This window comes from Eleginops maclovinus, chromosome 9 (genome assembly GCF_036324505.1).
Source record: "Eleginops maclovinus isolate JMC-PN-2008 ecotype Puerto Natales chromosome 9, JC_Emac_rtc_rv5, whole genome shotgun sequence".
NCBI classification, from domain to species: domain Eukaryota; kingdom Metazoa; phylum Chordata; class Actinopteri; order Perciformes; family Eleginopidae; genus Eleginops; species Eleginops maclovinus.
The window spans coordinates 27,661,414-27,683,696 of record NC_086357.1 but is presented as its reverse complement, the minus strand read 5'-3'; the positions used below and the strand labels follow the sequence as shown (position 1 = coordinate 27,683,696).

General features: G+C 41.4%; 1 protein-coding gene across 3 annotated transcripts; it reads left to right on the top strand.

Annotated features, from left to right (window-relative positions):
- The first annotated feature begins 764 nt into the window (after window positions 1–764).
- On the top strand, window positions 765–15,185 carry matk (megakaryocyte-associated tyrosine kinase). Of its 3 annotated transcripts, none has more exons than XM_063891164.1 (13): window positions 765–870; window positions 1,489–1,548; window positions 2,127–2,240; window positions 2,318–2,433; window positions 5,748–5,967; window positions 8,523–8,616; window positions 8,706–8,771; window positions 8,963–9,062; window positions 9,600–9,684; window positions 10,470–10,543; window positions 11,127–11,325; window positions 11,475–11,561; window positions 13,328–15,185. In XM_063891164.1, the coding sequence occupies exons 2-13, from the start codon at window positions 1,540–1,542 to the stop codon at window positions 13,538–13,540; spliced, it is 1,377 nt and encodes a 458-aa protein (XP_063747234.1). In that variant the 5' UTR covers window positions 765–870; window positions 1,489–1,539; the 3' UTR covers window positions 13,541–15,185. The 3 variants fall into 3 exon arrangements, with proteins under 3 accessions (XP_063747234.1, XP_063747232.1, XP_063747233.1); XM_063891162.1 differs by lacking the exon at window positions 765–870 and adding an exon at window positions 1,067–1,295; XM_063891163.1 differs by lacking the exon at window positions 765–870 and adding an exon at window positions 1,261–1,345.
- Window positions 15,186–22,283: the final 7,098 nt, after the last annotated feature.

Sequence of the window (22,283 nt, the reverse complement as noted above, 5' to 3'; positions counted from 1 at the left end):
TAAGAGGAAAAATCAAATATAATTAACTAAAATTACGAAGAAGTTTCCCAACGCCTTCTGAGAACCAGCACCTCATCGGGGCTGAGAGGTGTGTGTGCCCCGATGAACCTTGGGGCTGTGTTGTCTGGAACCCTGTGTTCCTGGTAGGGTCTCCCATGGCAAATTGGTCTCAGGTAAGGGGCCAGACTAAGATTGGTTCAAAAGACCTCATGACAAACAAACTTGAAAGCGAAGATACTCGGCCCGGAGGAAGCCCTGGTTCCCCTTGTGGAGCGAGGCCCAGAAGGAGGACTCGTCGGCGGACTTGCCACGGAGATCAACTCCAATCTCACGGGGGGAAGTCACTGAGATAGTCAAACGACTCCACAGTGGCAAAGCCCCAGGGGGTGGATGAGATCCCCCCCAGAAATGCTGAAGGCTCTGGGTGTTGAGGGACTGTCATGGCTGACACGTCTCATCAACATTGCGTGGAAGTTGGAAACAGTACCGAAGGAGTGGCAGACCGGGGTGGTGGTTCCTCTCTTTAAACACGGGGATCAGAGGGTGTGTGCCAATTACAGAGGCATCACATTACTCAGCCTCCCCGGGAAAGTTTACTCTAAGGTGCTGGAAAGGAGGGTCCGGGCCGATGTCGAACCTCAGATTGAGGAGGAACAATGCGGATTTCGTCCTGGTCGTGGAACGACGGATCAGCTTTGTACTCTCGCAAGGATCCTGGAGGGGGCCTGGGAGTACGCTCATCCGGTCTACATGTGCTTTGTGGATTTAGAGAAGGCGTATGACAGGCTTCCCAGGGAGGTGCTGTGGGAGGTGATGGATGGATGGATGGATGGATGGATGGTTTCCCAAAGGATAAGCAACTCTGTAAAGGTAGAAATAAGACAACATTTATAAATCTTATAAAAAAATAATACCTAAATAAGACACTATTTTAAAAAAGGTAGCAAAAAAAAGGCGAATCACTAAAAAATATACCGATAATTTGAAGACAAATGTTAAAGATGTGTCGGATTTTTGTTCATAAAAAATAATGCATGAAATGAATCACTGGGTTTTAAATGCAGAAGAAGTGGTCACCTGCATCGCCACGTCTTGCGTTGCGTCATTAAATATGAATCATCATCCTCCTAAATATTGAGGAAGTGCAGACAGACTTCAGCTTCAGAGCATGCCGAGTGTTTGGAGAGGAATATCTGCTGTGTTAATGGAGCCCTGTCGCCGCTGACCGGGACCGGGAGTCGGGTCTGAAGGGGGGTTTCTGCACGAGCGTGTCCCCAGCTGCCACAGAGCTGCAGGTAATAAAACATTCATGCCGACACGAAGCAGGCTGAAGCAGCAGTCAGGGGTATGTACTTTAATCCATGCGACAGGAACACTGTGCTACACGCTTACTGTGTGTCTGGATCCACACTGCCTTGGGAACAGCTCCTCTAAAGGACTCTATTTTAAGCCTTAATGGACTTTATTTTATGGTTTCTTTTTAATTAGGGACATCTTCCGGGACTGGTGTGATATTCATCCAGCCCTCCAGCCCTGCTCATGGCAAAGGTATGTGTTGTTGTTTAGTGGGGGACAGTGGGGTCGGATAGCACACAGCTGATAATTGATTTTTCAAAAAATACTAGATTTGAGTTTCACAATATTGTCATTGTTTTTCATGATAAACCTACATGTAGTAATACAAATAAATCCTAGTAATTGAAATGATAAGGTATTAATGGCCTCGTAAAATAAATATTAACAGTATTTTATTTTGTAATACGTTGTTTAAAAACTCTGGTTATAAGTCTGACTTTTACTATTATTACATTAGTTTCATTATTATTATTATTATCTGTATTTTTATTATCTTATTATTATTTAATATGTTTTGTGTGTTTCCTTATTATTATTATTGAAATTATAACTTTGTTTGACCTTTTTATTTTAATTATTACTTTATTATTATACTTATTTTTATGTTTTCATTTTGATTCTTTCATTTCCTCTTTTTAATTCTTATGTGTAATCCTTGTTTTACAAACATTTCCCAATTTGGGATTAATAAAGTTGATCTTATCTTTAATTTCTTTTCATTCTGTATTGTAATTGAAGTGGTCTTTATTATATATCCTCTGCTGCTGCAGATGAGCTGGGCTGCTGGGACTCAGTGTGTGGCTAAAGCAGATCACAGGAAACCAAAGTCTGAAGAGCTGCGTTACCACAAAGGGGACATCCTCACCATCATCGACACCAGCACGGTACTGCAAGCTCTAAAATTAGCAGGAAGTATTTCAATCTTCCCTCATTTAACATTTCCCCTGTCTCTCTTCTCCAGAGGAAGGGATACTTCAGGGCCATAAACAACTCCAGCGGAGAGGAAGGACTCATCAACTCCACCAATGTCCGTGAGAGAGAGGCTCTGCGAGTCGACCCCGGACTCAGCTTCATGCCGTATGTCTCCGCTTCCTTTCTGTTTTCAATTTGATAAGGAGTGTTGAATAATAGACAGGCATAATGGGAGACATCACTTTTAGATTCTGTCTGAGAAATCCAAATGTCCTCCCCCGAAATAGAAAAGTAAAGGTCTTTAAATGAGTGATAATTGATGTATAATGGGCCCTTATATAAATATTTTCTATAATGTGTTATGAATTTATGTCTAATTTACTATTATTATTGTTATGAACAACAATTACATTTTTAATGTCTTATTGATTTTTATATTTCTATTCTATTATAATTATTTTAAATATATTTGTATTGTTTTTATTTTAACATTTAAATATATTTTATTATTATATTTGTTTTATATTATTATTATTTATTTAATTTGTTGTACTTATTATCTGTATCTATTCTTATTATACTTTTCTTTCCTGACTGTGTGTTATCAGTGGGATGCAGCCTGGTTTACTCCCAGTGAGCAGCTGCAGTGTGTCTGAGGCGCTTTATCTTCTAACTTTAGCTTCTGCCTTACTTAATATTTCATCATCTGGTGACCAGTGTGAGAACAACGTACAAACAAACAGCATCTTCCCCACGTCACATGAAAACTACTCAGATGTTCTCACCTCCTGTCCGTCAGGAAAGTATCATCTAAAACATATTAGCGAATGATTCAGATTTGATGTGTTTTCAGTCACTGGTTTATTTTATTTTTACCCTTGTCTTTCAAATCGTTTATTCTACGAAATAGAAGACATCAGTAAATATCTCACTGGTCAATTTAAAAACGGAGGTTGCTCATAAGTGTCTAAATGAGACGACTAAACGTCATCCCGCCCAACATTAGCCTCCTTTAGCTTAGCGGTGGTGAGGTGAAGTCATGTGACCGTGCTGTGGTTCCTTTATAGCCCAACATTAGCCACCTTTAGCTTAGCGGTGGTGACGTGAAGTCATGTGACCGTGCTGTAGTTCCTTTATAGCCCAACATTAGCCTCCTTTAGCTTAGCGGTGGTGACGTGAAGTCATGTGACCGTGCTGTAGTTCCTTTATAGCCCAACATTAGCCTCCTTTAACTTAGCGGTGGAGACGTGAAGTCATGTGACCGTGCTGTAGTTCCTTTATAGCCCAACATTAGCCGCCTTTAGTTTAGCGGTGGTGACGTGAAGTCATGTGACCGTGCTGTAGTTCCTTTATAGCCCAACATTAGCAGCCTTTGTTGCAACATGCAAACCGCCCAAGCGAGCCCTATCATCCAATATGATAGAGAACAACTTTTACACATCAGGTCGCTGGTGGACAGCAATAATCCACCACGACCTGCAAACAATGGAGAGTCTCTGTGTTTACCTGGTCGAGCTCTACCTGTGGAGCGCAGAAGGCACAGAAGGCCCAGGATCCCTGCTCACTGGTTTTAACCAGTGCAGATGTGTGTAGATCTCTGAAAAGGATCAACACACACAGGGCTCCTGGACCTGATGGCATCCCTGGCCGTGCTCTCAAGGTGTGTGCAGTTCAGCTGGCAGATGTGTTCACAGACATTTTCAATAGGTCACTGCTCCAGTCTGTAGTCCCCACATGTTTTAAAGAGTCCATCATTGTCCCTGTCCCCAAAAAGACAAAACCCATCTGCATCATTGACTAGCGCCCAGTTGCACTCACCTCCATCATCATGAAGTGCTTTGAGCGGTTAGTCAAAACTTTTATCACCTCCTCCCTCCCTGACTCACTGGACCCCCTGCAGTTTGCCTACAGAGCAAACAGGTCCACGGATGATGCCATCTCCCTCACCCTCCACACTGCCCTCTCCCACCTGGACCAGAGAAACACTTATGTGAGAATGCTGTTCATTGACTACAGTTCAGCATTCAACACCATTGTGCCCTCCAAGCTCATCATTAAGCTCAGGGACCTCGGGCTCAACAGCGCCCTCTGTGACTGGATCATGAGCTTCCTGACGGGCAGATCCCAGGCAGTGCGGATGGGGAACATCACATCCTTCACCTTGACCCTCAACACCGGAGCCCCTCAGGGTTGTGCGCTCAGCCCTCTCCTCTACTCCCTGTTCACGCACGACTGCGTGGCCACACACAGCTCCAACACCATCATCAAGTTTGCTGACGACACGACCGTCATCGGCCTGATCACAGGCGGCGACGAGACGGCGTACAGAGAGGAGGTCAGAGCCCTGACATCTTGGTGCCAGGACAACAACCTCCATCTCAACGTCAGCAAAACAAAGGAGCTGATTGTGGACTACAGGAAGAGGCAGAGAGAGGCACACACACCCATCACCATCGACGGGACTCCTGTGGAGAGAGTCAGCAGCTTCAGGTTCCTCGGGGTAAACATCAGTGAGGACCTGACATGGACACATCACACCAGGGTCATATCCAAGACGGCTCGACAGCGGCTCTTCTTCGTCCGCAGGCTGCGGAAGTTCAACATGGACTCCAGGATACTCTGCAACTTCTACAGGTGCACCATCGAGAGTATCCTGACTGGCTGCATCACCGCCTGGTATGGCAGTTGCACCGCCCTCAACCATAAGACTCTACAGAGGGTGGTGAAAACTGCTCAGCACATCACCAGGACGGAGCTGCCATCCATGGAGGACCTCTACACCCAGCGGTGTAGGAAGAAGGCCGGTAGGATATTAAAGGACCCCCATCACCCCAGCACCAATCTGTTCTGTCTGCTGCCGTCTGGCAGACGGTACCGCAGCATCCGGACCAAGACCACCAGACTCAGAGACAGTTTTATACCACAGGCTATAAGACTACTGAACTCCTGAGCTCTGTGAATGACTACTCACATCTGTTTATAGTACACACACACATATATATATACATATTATACACATCTGTTATATGTAATATATGCATCCGTCCATACCTACCTCCTTTCAATGTATTCCACATATGGATATATTTCACATCCTCAAATCTTTACTGTTGTTATTGTAAATATTCTTCTCTCTTTTTGCACTATTTTATTTATCTTATTCGCACCATGTATGTTGAGTTGTTGGAGGAGCATGAGACATAAGATTTGACCAATAAAACTTTGAAACCTTGAAACCTTTAGCTTAGCGGTGGTGACATGTGACCGTGCTAAACGTCTAAGATTTATAAGCGTTTCTTTGACTCGCAGATTACGTTCTACGATAATCCAAAAGAGAAATCCCATTGTCTTTTTGTGGCGGGAAAAAGGGAGATGCTGCTTTCAGGGTCCACTACAGAAATATGGCACTGCTCTATCATCCTAACATGGTAACATCCTCTCGTCCACACTTAATGCATCGTGTGTTTTTCTGTCTCCAGTTGGTTCCACGGGAAGATCACGGGTCCGGAGGCGGTGTGTAAACTGCAGCCAGCCGAGGACGGGTTGTTTCTGGTCCGAGAGTCCATTCGGCATCCCGGAGACTATGTCCTGTGTGTGTGCGTCTCCGGAGGCGTGGTTCACTACCGGGTCATATACCAGGACAACAAGCTGACCATCGACAGCATGCAGTTCTTCTACAACCTCATCGACATGATCGAGGTAATTCTATACAGTGAGACAATACAACACGAAAACAGGATATGCTTTTTAATTTAAGCCTGTTGTGGGAGGCTTTATGTATTTCATTTCGTTTAACACTGAGGTAGGTTCATGTGTTGTTCAGACAATATATGAACCTACGAGGGCGCCTGAAAGTCAGTGTAATATTCACAGTCCTACCACAACTACTGATGAGGCGACAGGAATAGACATTTGTTCTTGATGCTCTGATGAATAATTAAAGTATTTGTCAGCGTAGGGGAGGTTGAACGTTTCTAAGTACATTTATTTTAGTGCTTTACTTTTATACTCACTTCTACCAAGCTTTATATTGCAGGCACATCTTTTACTTTTACCACGTCAATTATAGAGCTTTAGCTACTCTATCAGCTCTCTTCGACCCCAAAGAGCGAGGAGGACTCTTTAAAGTAGAGACTACATACTGATATACACCTGAACATCAGCAGGAGAGGACTCTTTAAAGTAGAGACACTACATACTGATATACACCTGAACATCAGCAGGAGAGGACTCTTTAGAGTAGAGACTCTACATACTGATATACACCTGAACATCAGCAGGAGAGGACTCTTTAAAGTAGAGACTACATACTGATATACACCTGAACATCAGCAGGAGAGGACTCTTTAAAGTAGAGACTCTACATACTGATATACACCTGAACATCAGCAGGAGAGGACTCTTTAAAGTAGAGACACTACATACTGATATACACCTGAACATCAGCAGGAGAGGACTCTTTAAAGTAGAGACTCTACATACTGATATACACCTGAACATCAGCAGGAGAGGACTCTTTAAAGTAGAGACTCTACATACTGATATACACCTGAACATCAGCAGGAGAGGACTCTTTAAAGTAGAGACACTACATACTGATATACACCTGAACATCAGCAGGAGAGGACTCTTTAAAGTAGAGACACTACATACTGATACACACCTGAACATCAGCAGGAGAGGACTCTTTAAAGTAGAGACACTACATACTGATATACACCTGAACATCAGCAGGAGAGGACTCTTTAAAGTAGAGACACTACATACTGATATACACCTGAACATCAGCAGGAGAGGACTCTTTAAAGTAGAGACTCTACATACTGATATACACCTGAACATCAGCAGGAGAGGACTCTTTAAGTATTACACCTGAACATCAGCAGGAGAGGACTCTTTAAAGTAGAGACACTACATACTGATATACACCTGAACATCAGCAGGAGAGGACTCTTTAAAGTAGAGACTCTACATACTGATATACACCTGTACATCAGCAGGAGAGGACTCTTTAAAGTAGAGACGCTACAAACTCATTTTAGGTTACTGATTACATGCTACAGTTTTTAAATAACCCTTCCGTTTCTGTAAAGGACTGAAATAAATGATGGCCCTTCAACGTTGGCCTCTTTATCTCCAGCTGTCTGCACGATTCAATCCTATACTCCTCAGAATGACCTCCTCTGTTTCCTGCCACTCGCTGATAATGCTGCCTGACACAGAAACAGAGGAACCATAAAAGGGCTTCCTGTGTTTCCCCATCCTTGGTTCAGTGTGACACATAAAGGATTTATTTTTACCTTGTGTGTCAGGTGGTGGTGAAGTGGGTGGTAAATTATACTTTATGGAGTTTCAGGTTCTTAGAGATAAACAGTCAGTGGAGATTCCAAAGTAAAGGTTCTTGTCCTTGTTTTTGATCTAGCCACTGAGACACCTTAAACAGTTTCCTTCCTTCAGTTTGTTTTACTCACGTTTGGACGACTTGCTTCGTGCGTTTACTCAAAATAAAATGACAAACTTTACACACATTCAACAAAGACAACAGTCAAAACAAATCAGATGAAAAAAATCAACATCTTAGGTCTTCTTTCTTTCTTTATAACTTCAACATTTAAAACTGATCCTCGACGGGGTCTTTAGCGCTTGGCACCCTGGGAATTGTAGTCCTAATAGTAGGAACATTTCACACAGTGAAATTGGTCCTCTGCTAGTACTAGGATCGTGCATTGCCCAGGGAGCAATTGGGAGGGGGGATTGGAGGTGTCCGGTGCCTTGCTCAAGGGCACCACAGCAGGGCCTGGGAGGTGAACTGGGACCTCTCCAAGCAGCAGTCCACTTTCCATATTTCAAGTCTGTTCGGGGACTTGAACCGGCGACCCTACGATTCCCAGTCCAAGCCCCTACTGACTGAGCCACTGCCTGACATACAGAAGTTACCAGTTTCTGGCCAGTATGGGGAGTATTATGTATACTAATCTGCAAAAGTAACATAAAAATAAAAAAGTAAAAGGCAAAAATAATATTGGACGTAAGGAAGTAGAAGTAGTATGAAGCATAAAAAGGAAATGCTCAAATAAAGTTCCTTTAAATTGTAATAAGGTAAGTACTTTATACTTACTGACCTCCACTGACCTTTACACTGCATCACATCAAGAGTGTGGAGAAGCAGAAACAAAGCAAATAAATGACATATATTGTATTTATATTTAAACCTCTCGTCTATGAACTTGTGTTTTCTGTTTCCATGTGTTCAGTTTTACTCGAGGAACAAAGGCTCCATCGCCACGACGCTGCTGAAGCCAAAACAGAAACACGGAACCAAGTCGGCTGAGCTGGAGCTGTCCAAAAGTACGTTTGGGGTTTATTTACAGATTAAATATAACTATCATCAGTATTTATAAAGGCGTGTGAACGTGTGTATGGGTGTCTCTCCGCAGGTGGATGGCTGCTGGACATCACGAAGCTCAAACTGGGGGAAAATATCGGAGAGGGGGAGTTTGGAGGTGAGTGTTTATTTTAGTCAATGAGTCGATTAATTGGTAGTTCTGGTGTTAAGTGTGTGTGTGTGTGTGTGTGTGTGTGTGTGTGTGTGTGTGTGTGTGTGTGTGTGTGTGTGTGTGTGTGTGTGTGTGTGTGTGTGTGTGTGTGTGTGTGTGTGTGTGTGTGTGTGTGTGTGGTGTGTGTGTGTGTGCAGCTGTGTATCAAGGGGAGTATCTGGGCCAGCAGGTGGCAGTAAAGACTATCAAATGTGACGTAACGGCTCAGGCCTTCCTGCAGGAAACCACCGTCATGACGTGAGTCGGAGGTTTCACTGACTTTACCAAGAGTCCAAAAATAAATGTTCACATACTTAACTTTTACATTTAGCTTATTTTTTTATCATACTACCTTTAAATATCGGTGGTATTTTTCTACGTTTAAAACTTCAGGTTTTTTTATGTCAAACTATATTTAGTAAGTAATACATACATCTTAAAATGCATATTTATTAGTAAATAAATATCAATAAATAATCATGATTTCCAAATAAATATTTACATTACTGAATTTTTGGGATATTTTCCAACATTAAAGAACATTACTGTTTTTAATAAAGTCCTAGAGTGAGACTTTTTATTATTCATTTACTTTTGTCTTATTTTTTAATATATTTTCTAACATTTTGTACGACTTGAATTTGTCCAAGACTTTGCAGTATTTTGTCAAAATACTTAAATAGCATTTTTGTCAGTTTGCTTAATTCACCCGGTGAATTTGTGTGAAAATTAAAGTTGAATTTAAATAATCTGTTGGTGTTTTTATTTTGAATACTGATTGCCTCCTTTAAAAAGGAAGCTGCAGCATAAAAACCTGGTGCGCCTGTTGGGGGTCATCCACCACAAAGGGCTTCACATCGTCACAGAGCTCATGACTAAGGTCAGTGAACGCATCATTCATTAGTGTTTCTCAAGGAAAATAGAAACTGATTATAATAACAACCGGTGACAAACAACTGGTAAAAAGTGAATCAATATATCACACATGAAGCTGGAAATGAACCCTCTGTTTGAGGCTCAAGGTTGTGCTAATTACAGCAACTACAATTAGCACAAAAACTACATTTCCCATGAGCACTTGTGTTGTAAAGACATCCTGATCTGGAAGAAAGTGAAATAAATAATATCATTTACATATTTATGTACTGTCTATTTATTGACCTGCCTTAAAAATAAACTAATGAAAGAATGAAAAAGAAGTGTAAGCTGTGTATTCATAAGTTGGGGGATATTTTTAAATATATGAAATAAATCAGACAGGGTACACGCCAGTTTTCTCCAATGAGCCACAGTGAAATTAACCCTGACCTCTAACCCCTGACTGCCACTGTGACCCACTGCTGACTCGCAGCTTTAACGAGTCAGAATTGGACTTCCTCTGCTCCTAATGACATTAGAACCAGAGCCAGGAGCTCGTTGTAGCTGTAGGCTTCACATGAGGTCACATCTGACTTTACATGACACTCAATCATTCATTTACCCCGGCTTAAGATGTTTGCACAATACAAGATATCCTGTGAGCGAAAAATAACAGACCTCAAGGTGACCAATCAGAGTCGAGTATTCATCTCAGTCTTGCAGGACTGAATGCAGGTGATATTTGTCCATAGTGTTTGTGTTTTCTGGAGTCTCAATAAAGTGATAAACTGTGTGTTGGTGTTGCAGGGAAACCTTGTAAACTTCCTGAGGACTCGAGGACGGTCGGTGGTGAACTCGGTGCAGCTGCTGTGCTTCTCCCTGTGAGTTTAGAACTCAGTAAATAACAACAACAACAACAACAACAACAATCTAATAATCAACTTTAACCGAAACACACAGCGAAACAAATGAAGTTAAAAACAGCAACTAAAACACAGAGAATAAAGAACTTAAACGGGATTGAAAGACCTGAGAGAGTTGGCAATCAAAGACAAACGGAACTTGTTTTATCTATCAGCTTTTTATAGGAAAAAGGCTTTGAAAAATAAGGTGTATTATTACTAATATTTAAGTATATTTATTTAATGAACGTTTTAATAATTTATACATTTGTTTTTATTTGTTTTTCAAGATTAAGGTTTTATTTCTCATCTGCACAAGAGCTCCAGAACCTTTTTGGCTCTTAAATAAGACAATTATAAAGTGTACATGAATACAAGGATGAAGTATGAATAATTATATGAAACATGTTTCTCTCTTTCTTGTACCATCAGCACATTCCTTATGTGTGAATAAGAATTAAAAAGCCTTTTATTAGTCTCCAATGTACCTGTGAAAACCCATAAAACAAAACCAGCGTATAACTGTCCATATACATTACTCTGTGTGTGTGTGTGTGTCCAGGGATGTGTGTGAGGGGATGGAGTACCTGGAGTCCAAGAAGTTGATCCACAGAGATTTGGCGGCCCGTAACGTCCTGGTTTCTGACGACAGCGTGGCTAAGGTCAGCGACTTTGGGCTGACCAAGGTCGTCTCCAAGGCCAAGTCCGACAACGCCAAGCTGCCCGTCAAATGGACGGCGCCCGAGGCTCTGAAGAGAGAGGTCGGTGTGACGTCGTGACACTTCTTCTTTACCTGCTTTTCATTGTGTTTTAAATGACAGGAAGTAGACACTAAAGGGAGCAGCAGAAGAAGGAGGACAGGAAGTTCTGTTCTGTCTTTGGTTCCAACATCTCTTCTCCCACTCTGCAGAAATTCTCCACAAAGTCGGATGTCTGGAGCTACGGCGTTCTCCTGTGGGAGATCTTCTCCTACGGTCGGCAACCTTATCCTAAAATGGTATGTAGCACCAAGTGTGTGTGTGTGTGTGTGTGTGTGTGTGTGTGTGTGTGTGTGTGACATGAAGCTGAAACTGTATTAAAGAGGCCACTTTTATGTTCTGGGGGTTTTCCCTTTCTTTCAGTGTGTTACAGGTTTTAGTGCATGTAAATGGTCTGCTAAGGATAAAATCCCAAAGTTCCGGAACAAAGTCACATCACTATGTAGCACTCACACTCCTATTGGCTATTGTACGTGATAGGCTAAAGAGTTGTTGCCCCTGCAGACCTTCTTCCATTTCATTTGTATTATTTATTTTCCAAATCCGACATAACAAGGTTCAAGGTGAATCACTGCCAAAACTCATTGAAGTTGATCAAATAAGCCCTTTAAATCTAAGATCTTTCCCTGACTTTCCAAACTTAACTCTACTACCAGGTAATGTTAAGAATTAGGATCTCTAAAATGTGTGTCAGTGGAAAGCTTCCAGACTTCCGTGACTTGGACTTCAGTGAAGCACGTCAGCGCAGCTTTAAGGCACATTGTGCTGCGGCGGCGTGTAGGAGTAATCTTTTTGTTCCACCTAATCTACTCTTAAAAACTGTGGAGAGAGAGAGCTTCTCCTTATCTGCACGCAGAGGCTCAGACGTCACATTTAACCAGGCTTGAGGAGTAATAGATTACATGAGAGGGTTATAATCAGGATACAGTGCTCTCTTACAGGTACCGAAAAAAAGAATCAGCATTACAGTGTGAGTAAAACCTGAACAGATCATCTAGTGTTTGTTGTGAAGGATCAGATGTTTCTCTGTCAGCTGTTCTGTTCTGTAGGGTAATACTTAAGAGTGGATCTATAATCCTACTGCCTGAATCTGCTTTATGAGATTCTAGCTCCTTCTTCATGCAGCCCAAATCACCTTCTTTTAAAAACTCTGAACTTTTGTCTGATTTTTTTTTTGATTTTCTTTTTTAAATTCTCACGTTTTTCAGATTTTCCTCCAAATTCTGACTTATTTCTCCAGATTTCAATTATTATTATTGTAAATTTCATACTTTTTTGAAATAAGTGGGCCTACTTTTCATGAGTAGATCAGACTGTATCTCTTCTCTGTCAGCTGTTCTGTTCTGTAGGCTAAGTGTAAATCTACTGCTGAAGTTGAGGTAAGCCAAAAGTAAATCAGGCTCTTTAACATTGTGTTACTCAGGACCGGTTACTGATTACATTTACAGGTAACTGTAACCCTCCTAACTCTGCATCATGTAGTAAATCAGAGAGAGGAACTACTTAAACAGAGACGTGTCCGTCACATTAACCGCTCAGGTAATCTTCAGGTGAGCGGTCAGGCGAGTTAGCGTCTCTTCCTCTTTACGTCAGGCGGTGTGCTTTTAAATGCACATGATTATCTCCCAATTACAGACCAATGTTAGCGGACATGCTGGTTGATTCATTTGGGTCAAGTTTGTCTCATTCATTAAACTCTACGCCTAGTAATTTCTGTGTGTGTGTGTGTGTGTGTGTGTGTGTGTGTGTTTGCAGAGTGTCAAAAAAGGGACAGAGGTGGAAGAAGTGCTCAGATCTTGTTACTCAAGTGACAGTAAAAAAGTCTTGACATCAAATAAAACTTTAGAAACTCCCTCTGGAGGAACACAGGGATTTCCGCTGTTGCAGACCGCTTACATGCACTGAAACCTATCACACTGCAGGGGAGGGAACACCACAGAAAGCAGAAGCTCTTTAAAAGCCTGCTGCTGAGGTCCTTATTAAATGTCCTCCTCTGTCCCTGTAGTCTCTGAAGGAGGTGAAGGAGAAGGTGGAGGCGGGTTATCGCATGGAGGCTCCGGAGGACTGCCCCCCCGCCCTGTACTCCCTGATGAGGCTGTGCTGGGAGCAGGAGCCCCGCAGGAGGCCGGCCTTCCACAAACTGAGGGAGAAACTGGAGAGGGAGGCAGGGAAACGCAACAGTGGGGGGGAGGGGTGCGCCTCGGCATCTGGATGCTGATGTTGGACTCACAATGAGCGGAAATACAGGCGTCTGATGGAGAGGACACACTCTGCTGAGAAACATCTGGATTCTGAGACAATGTACCGCTGAATACCAAGCTCTGCTTCACTGCGGGGTTAATGACAGCAAAAAGGTATTTAATGTCAGGGAGGGATGTCTGAAAAGATGAACATATGTATCTGGGAAGAAAAAGTTTAATCCCAGATCATCTAAATCTGTTTCATCCCGGCATTAACGCTCAACAATACACGCCGGACTCAGGGCTTAATATGAAATATTTAATGTTATTGCTGAGAGAAGAATTGTATTTGTACTTAGAAAAACACAGCATTTTGTTTTTGCAGAGAAGATCCAGAGGTTTAATTTACAGAAACAGGATTTAATTAACTCATGCTTGGATTACTGAACAGGCCTCAGCGCCTACAGCGACACAATGCACCAATCAGGAAGAGACTTGAAATGACAGCAGGGAGGTCCAAGACCCAAGTTGTAGCAAACTGACAACTAAGATATGCAATATGACCGTAACGAGACACGAAATGACTTCAAAGAGTGATCATATTATCTGAAAGAACACAACATGGCAACTAAGAAATGCAGAAAAGTCTCAAAGGTTCACAAAAGGACCATGAAGAGACACAAAGCAACCACAATGACATACAATATGACCACAAAAAGACCGGAAATGAAAACAAAGAGACACAAGAGGACAAATAAGACACAAAATAACAGCAAAGACTCACAAAGACACTTTAAAAAGACCCACAAGGACTAAAAGGCGGACAAAACCAACACAATGACGTACAAAATGACCATGAAGAGACCCAAAATGACCATGAGGAGACATAAAAAGACCATGAAGAGACACAAAATGACCATGAAGAGACACAAAAAGACCATGAGGAGACACAAAATGACCATGAGGAGACACAAAATGACCATGAGGAGACACAAAATGACCATGAGGAGACACAAAATGACCATGAGGAGACACAAAATGACACAAAATGACCATGAAGAGACACAAAAAGACCATGAGGAGACACAAAATGACCATGAAGACACACAAAAAGACCATGAGGAGACACAAAAAGACCATGAGGAGACACAAAATGACACAAAATGACCATGAGGAGACACAAAATGACACAAAATGACCATGAGGAGACACAAAATGACCATGAGGAGACACAAAATGACACAAAATGACACAAAAAGACGACAGAAATAATCACAATGACATTCAGCAGATTTAGTTATTTCCGTAGATTAATTTTTGACATTTTGCACATTTGTTTATTTTTACGGCTCATCCTCCTGTTACCGTCCCCCTGCACCGGTCAGCAGACTTTGATTCAATTCATCCAAATGCAATTTATTTTATCAGAATAAATCGGCCTCTCGACGAGGTTTGAGATTACCACAGTGACTCTGGGACCCTGTTTTTTTTAATGCAGGTACTGAAGGTTTTATCCCTAATCTTTGTAATGCACATGATTATATAATATATTCATGAATGTTCACCGTATGTGTAGTCGCCTGTTTTTATACAGAAATGCAATGAAATGTTGGTCTTCCTGCTGGAGATGAAGCCGTTGTGGTTGTCACGTCAGAAGTGAAATTAAATATGTTTTTTGACTAAGCCTGGTATTTGTCCTGGGAGACGGACCCCAAATGAATGCCTGATCCTCCTCAATCTGCTCGCTGTTTCCCTGAAGCTCTAATGGGATGAGCAGCAATTTCCCCTGTTTATAAAGGAACAAAATGTAAAAAAAACCAACAATATTGAAATATTTTAAGGATTTTATTCCTCAATACAACACTGATGCAGGAACACGAGCATCAGTGTCTTTCAACACCAACGCTGCGTTCATGTGCATTTCACACAGAGTAAGAACATTTACTCAAGTACTGTACTGAAGTACAATTTTGGGGTACTCAATTAGTTGCTAGGCAGATTAGGATTAAGGATGATAATATGATCTCCCTTAAATCAGACTGTAGTTCACCTGCAGTAAATCCAGCAGCTACCCTGCAGTATACAAAGCCATTCAAACTAGCTGCACCTTTACCAGCTCTGAGAACACTTTAATGATCAATCATTATAAAACATATCAGAGATATTATTCTGAAATGGACCAATCAGACAATGACTACTTTTACTGTCGCTACTTTAAGTACATTTAGAGGAGAGTACTTTCTACTTTCACTGGAGGAACATTTAGAATACTTTTACTGTGACAGAGTATTCCTACACTCTGGTACTTCTACTTTACTCAAGAACAAGACCTGAGTACTTCTACTTTACTCAAGTACAAGACCTGAGTACTTCTACTTTACTCAAGAACAAGACCTGAGTACTTCTACTTTACTCAAGTACAAGACCGTACAAGATCTGAGTACTTCTACTTTACTCAAGTACAAGATCTGAGTACTTCTACTTTACTCAAGAACAAGATCTGAGTACTTCTACTTTACTCAAGTACAAGATCTGAGTACTTCTAATTTACTCTAGTACAAGACCTGAGTACTTCTACTTTACTCAAGTACATGATCTGAGTACTTCTACTTTACTCAAGTACAAGATCTGAGTACTTCTACTTTACTCAAGTACAAGACCTGAGTACTTCTACTTTACTCAAGTACAATCTGACAGGATGAACAGCCGGTAAAGGGACCCTGCTGATCCCCCAGGTGGATTAGGGAGATCATGGTGAGGGGGGAGCAGCTCATATCTGCAGAGCTGCTTTCCTCTGGGACATCGACCGGTCAGAAGAAACATCCTCACCCTGATCTTCAGCCTCTGAGCTGGATGTCATCCTTCTGGCCCTAATAATAATTACAGTCTGCATGAAGTTAACATGAAACGCAGCCAAACGCAAAACAGCCATGGTTAGCAGGGCTGGTTTTCGTTATACAAAACACTCCTTACAAACTAATGCATTTCTTTTTGCAAATACATTAAATTCTTCTCGTAAATCATTTTCCGGAAACAAATACAGCACAGATCTTACAAGAACACAAACCTATAAGACTAATATTAATTACAGTCTGCATAAAGTAAACATGAAATGCAGCTAAACCCTAACCGCTAACCGCTAACCGCTAACCGCTAACCGCTAACAGCTAACAGCTAACAGCTAACAGCTAACAGCTAACAGCTAACAGCTAACAGCTAACAGCTAACAGCTAACAGCTAACAGCTAACAGCTAACAGCTAACGGTTAGCTGAAGCTTCAAACTTTATTTATAGAGCACTTTCCACACACAAACGGTAACACAAAGAGCTTCACAAACCAAAAACATATGAAGCCATTGTTTAACGATAAAGCTGCTTATATTGGGTCAAAGACTGTTTAAGTTTTAAGGTTTCTCAAGTCAGATGTTGCAAAAAGGCCTAAAAAGGAGCAAGTAAAATGTTTTTTGTAAAGTTTAAAATAATCTCAAACAGTAATGATTAACTTCTTCCAGTTAAGCTTTTAAAGTGACTTTCCCAACACTGCTTATGATAATGATAACAATAGAAATAATAATAATTACAGAAATAATTAAATTAATTCGAATTATTATTAACATAATTATAGTAATTAAAGCCTACTACCACTACAAGCATAATAATAATAATACCAATAATAATTCATATTATTATAATGTATAATCAATTTCATAAACATATCACACTTTAACATGCTGAATATGAACGTTCTTGATAAAAAAGGGGAAATAATCATAGCAAAGTTAAAACTGGTCAATTAGCCCACACCGAAAATCAACGCAATACAAAGAGTTAAAATAGGAATAAAAGAAATACCAAAGCCAGCCGTCCCTCAGCACCAGGAGCCCGCTTTAATTTTTGGACATACAGTAATTTGGATCAATAGTCTTGTCAGGAGGCAACAGGTTCACTTCTACTTAAAATACCCTGAGATCTGTGGGGAAGATTTAGCCGGAAACACGCTGTAAAGCAGCCTCAGTAAGACGGCTCAGCGGTCGCCATATGCATCATCACCGGGGGCTGTTTGTCTTTATGAGGAATTATCTCCTAACAGGGACAGTAAATGAGCTTTCACATAATCAGCTCCGACACCGTATTGCTTTTATTGCTGCGAGACGTTTTCTCTCTCTGGCTCTTGTTAAGACTCTTCATCGTGAGGAATCATTTTAATAAATATTTCAAATAGGATTCAAGGCCCCAAAAACTTCCATTAGGAGAAAAAGACACTGGCTCTCCAGGATCTGAAAGCTACAATTCAGGATTCATTTACATTGTTTGTCTATCTCTGTTCTATTCCCATGCTTAATGTACTCATATTATAAAGTCTATTACAGATCAATCCTGTTGAAGGGCGACAGTGTCTGCGAGGGAGGGACTCGGAGTATGTTTAGTGCTTTGAGGGGTCGAAAACACCTGATAAAGCACACAAAAGTACAGCCCATTTGTACAAATATGTAATTAACCGTCAATTTAACATTATTAATCATGGCCATATGAAAGTGGCACTGGTCAAACTGTTCCATGGTGATCCTACCCTGCTGCTAACTGAGATATATTAAAGTGAGCAGAGAGATATTAGCTGCAGACAGCGATGGTGTCAGTGTCTGCAGGTGAGATTAAACATGCTCTGTGTTCTCCCTGCACAGATTACTCGACAGGTGCAGCTGTAATCAGCCGACATAAACAGGTTAAGAGCAGCCGTCTGTCTGGCCCTCAAACACTGACCTCAGAGCAGTGACAAGGTGACTGGCCGGCTGAGGAGACAAAGTGGTTCAAGAACAGAAGTGGGAAAGAAAAGGGTTGTCTTGTATTTCGCTGTATCGGGTTCTTGTCAAAAGTATATTGCATATTCTGTTTCATGATTGCTGTGGTTTTACACTCTTGGATCAGGATATTTTACATTGGCTTTAACCTTCCTGTCGTCCCTGAGTCAAGTTGGACAAGTTCCCAAATGTTTTTATGTCGGGATAAAGTATGTTAGTGATCAATTTTGGGTTTTATTTAAATTCATAGCATCTCTTATAGCAGCTTCATGGAATTCTCAGCAGCCAATCACAGCGCTCTGCAGAGTTCTATGAAATTCTCAGCAGCCAATCCCAGCAGAGTGTTCTCTCTGTCTCTCGGCCTGTGTGCCTGTGCATGATGGAGAATCACATGAATTCACCTTCCCTCTCACACCACCACCATGACCCTTTCTCTCCACTCCCACCTACTACCCTCTCCCCCCGCTAAGCTGACACTGCGCATTTACACGTTAGCTGCTTTTGCCTCTAATAGGATCAGCAGGACTTACATTGTCATCTGATAATTCTAAGCAGCTTGATAACTGCACTGCTCCTTCTTAGCCAATTGATGTACAATTAGGATAACGGGGAAACAGTGGAAGGACAAAAATGTATTAACAAAATCATGAGGGGATAAACAAGCACATTAAAGTACCATTACACCGTAAGCCTATCGCTGGGAGAGTCTGCACACTGGCTAATGGGAAGGATAAGGACCGTAAGGGCAAATCATTGTACTGTGATACACTCAATCTGAGATGAATGGTTGGATGTAGTTATTCTATTTTGGAAAATGTGATTGTATATTAAAGGTATCAACAGTGTGTCTTTAAGACGTTTTTGGACCACTCTGGAGATCAAGGATGCTGCTTTCAACACCTCAATAAATAAAATGTGCATGTATGTCATACCAGTGTTGCATACTGGGACAGGATAATGGGGGCCATTTTCAGATAAAGTAATCCAGTCCAAATAAGGGTATTTGGACGGTGGCCTACAGGTGCTAATGTGCTACACCTGCCCAAAACATTTCCATTAGGAGAAACGACCTGCTTGAAGCTTTTGTATTTGCAGTGTTTGGTTTGTGCAGTGCTTAGTGAACGCTGCTTGTGTTCCTGAAGATGTTTCTCCAGGTGTGCTGGAACATCGGTTCTGAAGCTGCAGCGTGTTTCTCCTGATGCTTTTGGGCTGTTGTTGCACGGGTCAGCTACCGTAGTGATAGTAACCCCTGACATGTCAAGAACTTAAACAATCAAAATATAAAGAAATAGATTTACAGGATAGTTCTATTCTGAATCATGGTGTTCCAATTCCAAGAATTCCGCACTGTATTACATGCCTTTAGTTATGCTTGGTCAAAACAAAACACATCAGGGCCCAACTGTCCTACGGGAGGGTGTTGAGCCTGTCAAAATACAAAATCAACGGGTCCCATATTTAGTGAAATGTTCGTTTTGATCCTCCGGTGAAGTACTTCATTTTCTCTAATTTCAGGACAACCATTAGGTCGCTGAGCCAGACAGACACTAGAGGAGGATCAGGAGATTTCCACTGTAAGACTATTCTACGGGCTAGCAAGGAGGCAAAAGCATTCTTCTTATCAGTGGTCAGCAAGCTCTCATCAATCAATGCTCCAAAGACGGACATTTCTGCAGAGGGTTTCACTTTGGTATTAAATGCATCGTTCAAAGTTTTGCAAATAGATGACCAAAAGTCTCTTAATTTAGGACAGGTCCAAAACATGTGAGCCATATTTGTTGGTGCTGATTTACAGCGCTCACAGCTATCTTGGATGTCAGGATACATTTTGGATAGTTTGGACTTGGTGTAATAGATCCTGTGAAAGACCTTGAACTGTATCAGGCTGAGACGGGCACAGGAGGATGTTCCATTAACTCTATCCTGAGCGCAGTCCCAGACTGCTTCAGATATGTCCATCCCAAGTTCTCCAGCCCATTTAGTTCTAAGCCAGTCTAGTGACGTTTCTTGAAGGGAAGTAATTATATTTGAGATGTTTGAGATCTGTCTCTTGTGCTGAATGGGGGCCCGCAAAATCATCTCAAGTCCTGAATCCGTTGGTAAAGCAGGAAATGTTGGCTTTGAATAAAGTGACGGAAAGTATCTAAATAAGCTTGACCGCTGTAAGTGAAATTTTTCAGAAAGATCAGTAAAAGTGCCAAAAAGACCATCTATGTAAAAGTTGTAGCATACAGTCAGACCATTTCTGTGCCACAATGTGAAGGTGTTGTCGATTCTGGCTGCAGGGAAGAGGTGGTTGCCGCATCTATATTTGGTATATCTATACTATCCAAGAAAGTTGTCATGTTTGAGTTATCTTGTGGGGACGTAGATGTATATAGTTCAGAGTAAAATTCTTTAAAAGTAATATTAATTTCAACTGGGTCTATGGTCAATGACTGTGGAGTATTGAGAATCTGTTGGATTAAACGAGATGCTGCTCTACATTTCAGCTGATAGGCCAAGAGACGGCCTGCTTTCTCCCCATGCTCGTAATAATGACCTGTTGACCCCAGCTGATGTTCCTCAGTTCTTTCTGGTGACAATAAATCATATTGAGATTTCAAAGCAACTCTCTTTTTAAATAACTCTGGAGTTGGGGTGGTGGAATATTGCTGGTCTGTGCATCTTATTGACTCACTGAGTTCCTGTTCCTTCTGCTTTCTCTTTTTATTGCGTGAAATAGTGTGTGATATAATCTCCCCTCTTATAACAACTTTTAGCGTCTCCCATAAAGTAGATGGAGATATGGAGTCTGACTGGTTAAACAGCATAAAGTCATCTATCGCCGTAGATATGTGATTGCAAAAGTGACTATCTGTCAGAAGGGCTGTGTTTAATCTCCAGGCGCTATGCTGCGTCAGATTCTGAGCGAATAAAAGATCAAGAGACACTGGTGCATGATCTGACTCAACAATGGCAGTGTACTCTGTATTCTTGACAGCAGGAAGAAGTGTTTTATCAATTAAGAAAAAATCTATCCTACTATATGTACGATGAACGAGTGAGAAAAAGGTGTGGATAGAGGAACCTCCATGGATCAACACTACCCGTCTTATCTACAAATTCACTAAGAGCTTGAGACATTTTGGAGCGTGCTAAAGTCTTAGGGTTGGAGCGATCCATGGCTGGATCCATAACAGTGTTAACGTCACCAGCAAGAATTAGCCTATGTGAATTCAAATTTGGAATAACACATGTTACGTTCTTGATATTTAGATACTTGATTTGAAATCTCCCATTTTTATCTTCCTTTATTCCTCATTTTTATCATGTGCACATTCTCCCAGCCGTACAGACTGAAACTGAATCAGCAGTTCAATCGACGTTTCTCTAACTTGTTTGAGGTCACGGGTAATCTCTTGAGCGTCTTTAGAGTCCTGGAGGATTTCTGTGACATTAAGCCGGGTCAGCTCCACTGCTTTAAGGCTGCGAAGTGACTCACAAAGGAACAATATGTGGTGATAGTGAAGCAGCAGGGCTATTATTTCCGGGTAATGTTGAGAATCAGACTCTGTTTTAGCATCATAGCATCATTAACTGCTCGGCACTTCACCTATCAAAGGCTTCAAAAGTCTCTGATTGACCGTATCTGTATGTGAACCTGCAAAGCTGAAGTTTTACCGTGCAATGTGTCTTCACGTTTTTGAAGAAAACCTCTTCCAGATGCACAAAACTTTACAAACCTTCTCTTCCCAAGGTGTCTTGACCAATGCCAGTATTGGAAATGTAGAGGCACGTGGATTTTTGGTTTTATTAGCATAAAAAAAATGTATAGTGGTCGACAGGTGCTTTAGGAGAAATACTGGTGTTTCGGGGGAATGGAACCCGGGACCTTCCGGCCCTACAGACGGTGCCTGTGGTTTTATTTGTAAATGTCCTTTTTAAAAATAAATTGGAAATAATAAAAATATATATTTATTTTTTAAATATTGCTAAAAAC

Coding starts and splice junctions, on each gene's coding strand:
- matk (XM_063891164.1), top strand. Junction 5,968..8,522: donor ACCTCATCGACATGATCGAG/GTAATTCTATAC, acceptor CCATGTGTTCAG/TTTTACTCGAGGAACAAAGG. Junction 8,617..8,705: donor TGAGCTGGAGCTGTCCAAAA/GTACGTTTGGGG, acceptor GTCTCTCCGCAG/GTGGATGGCTGCTGGACATC.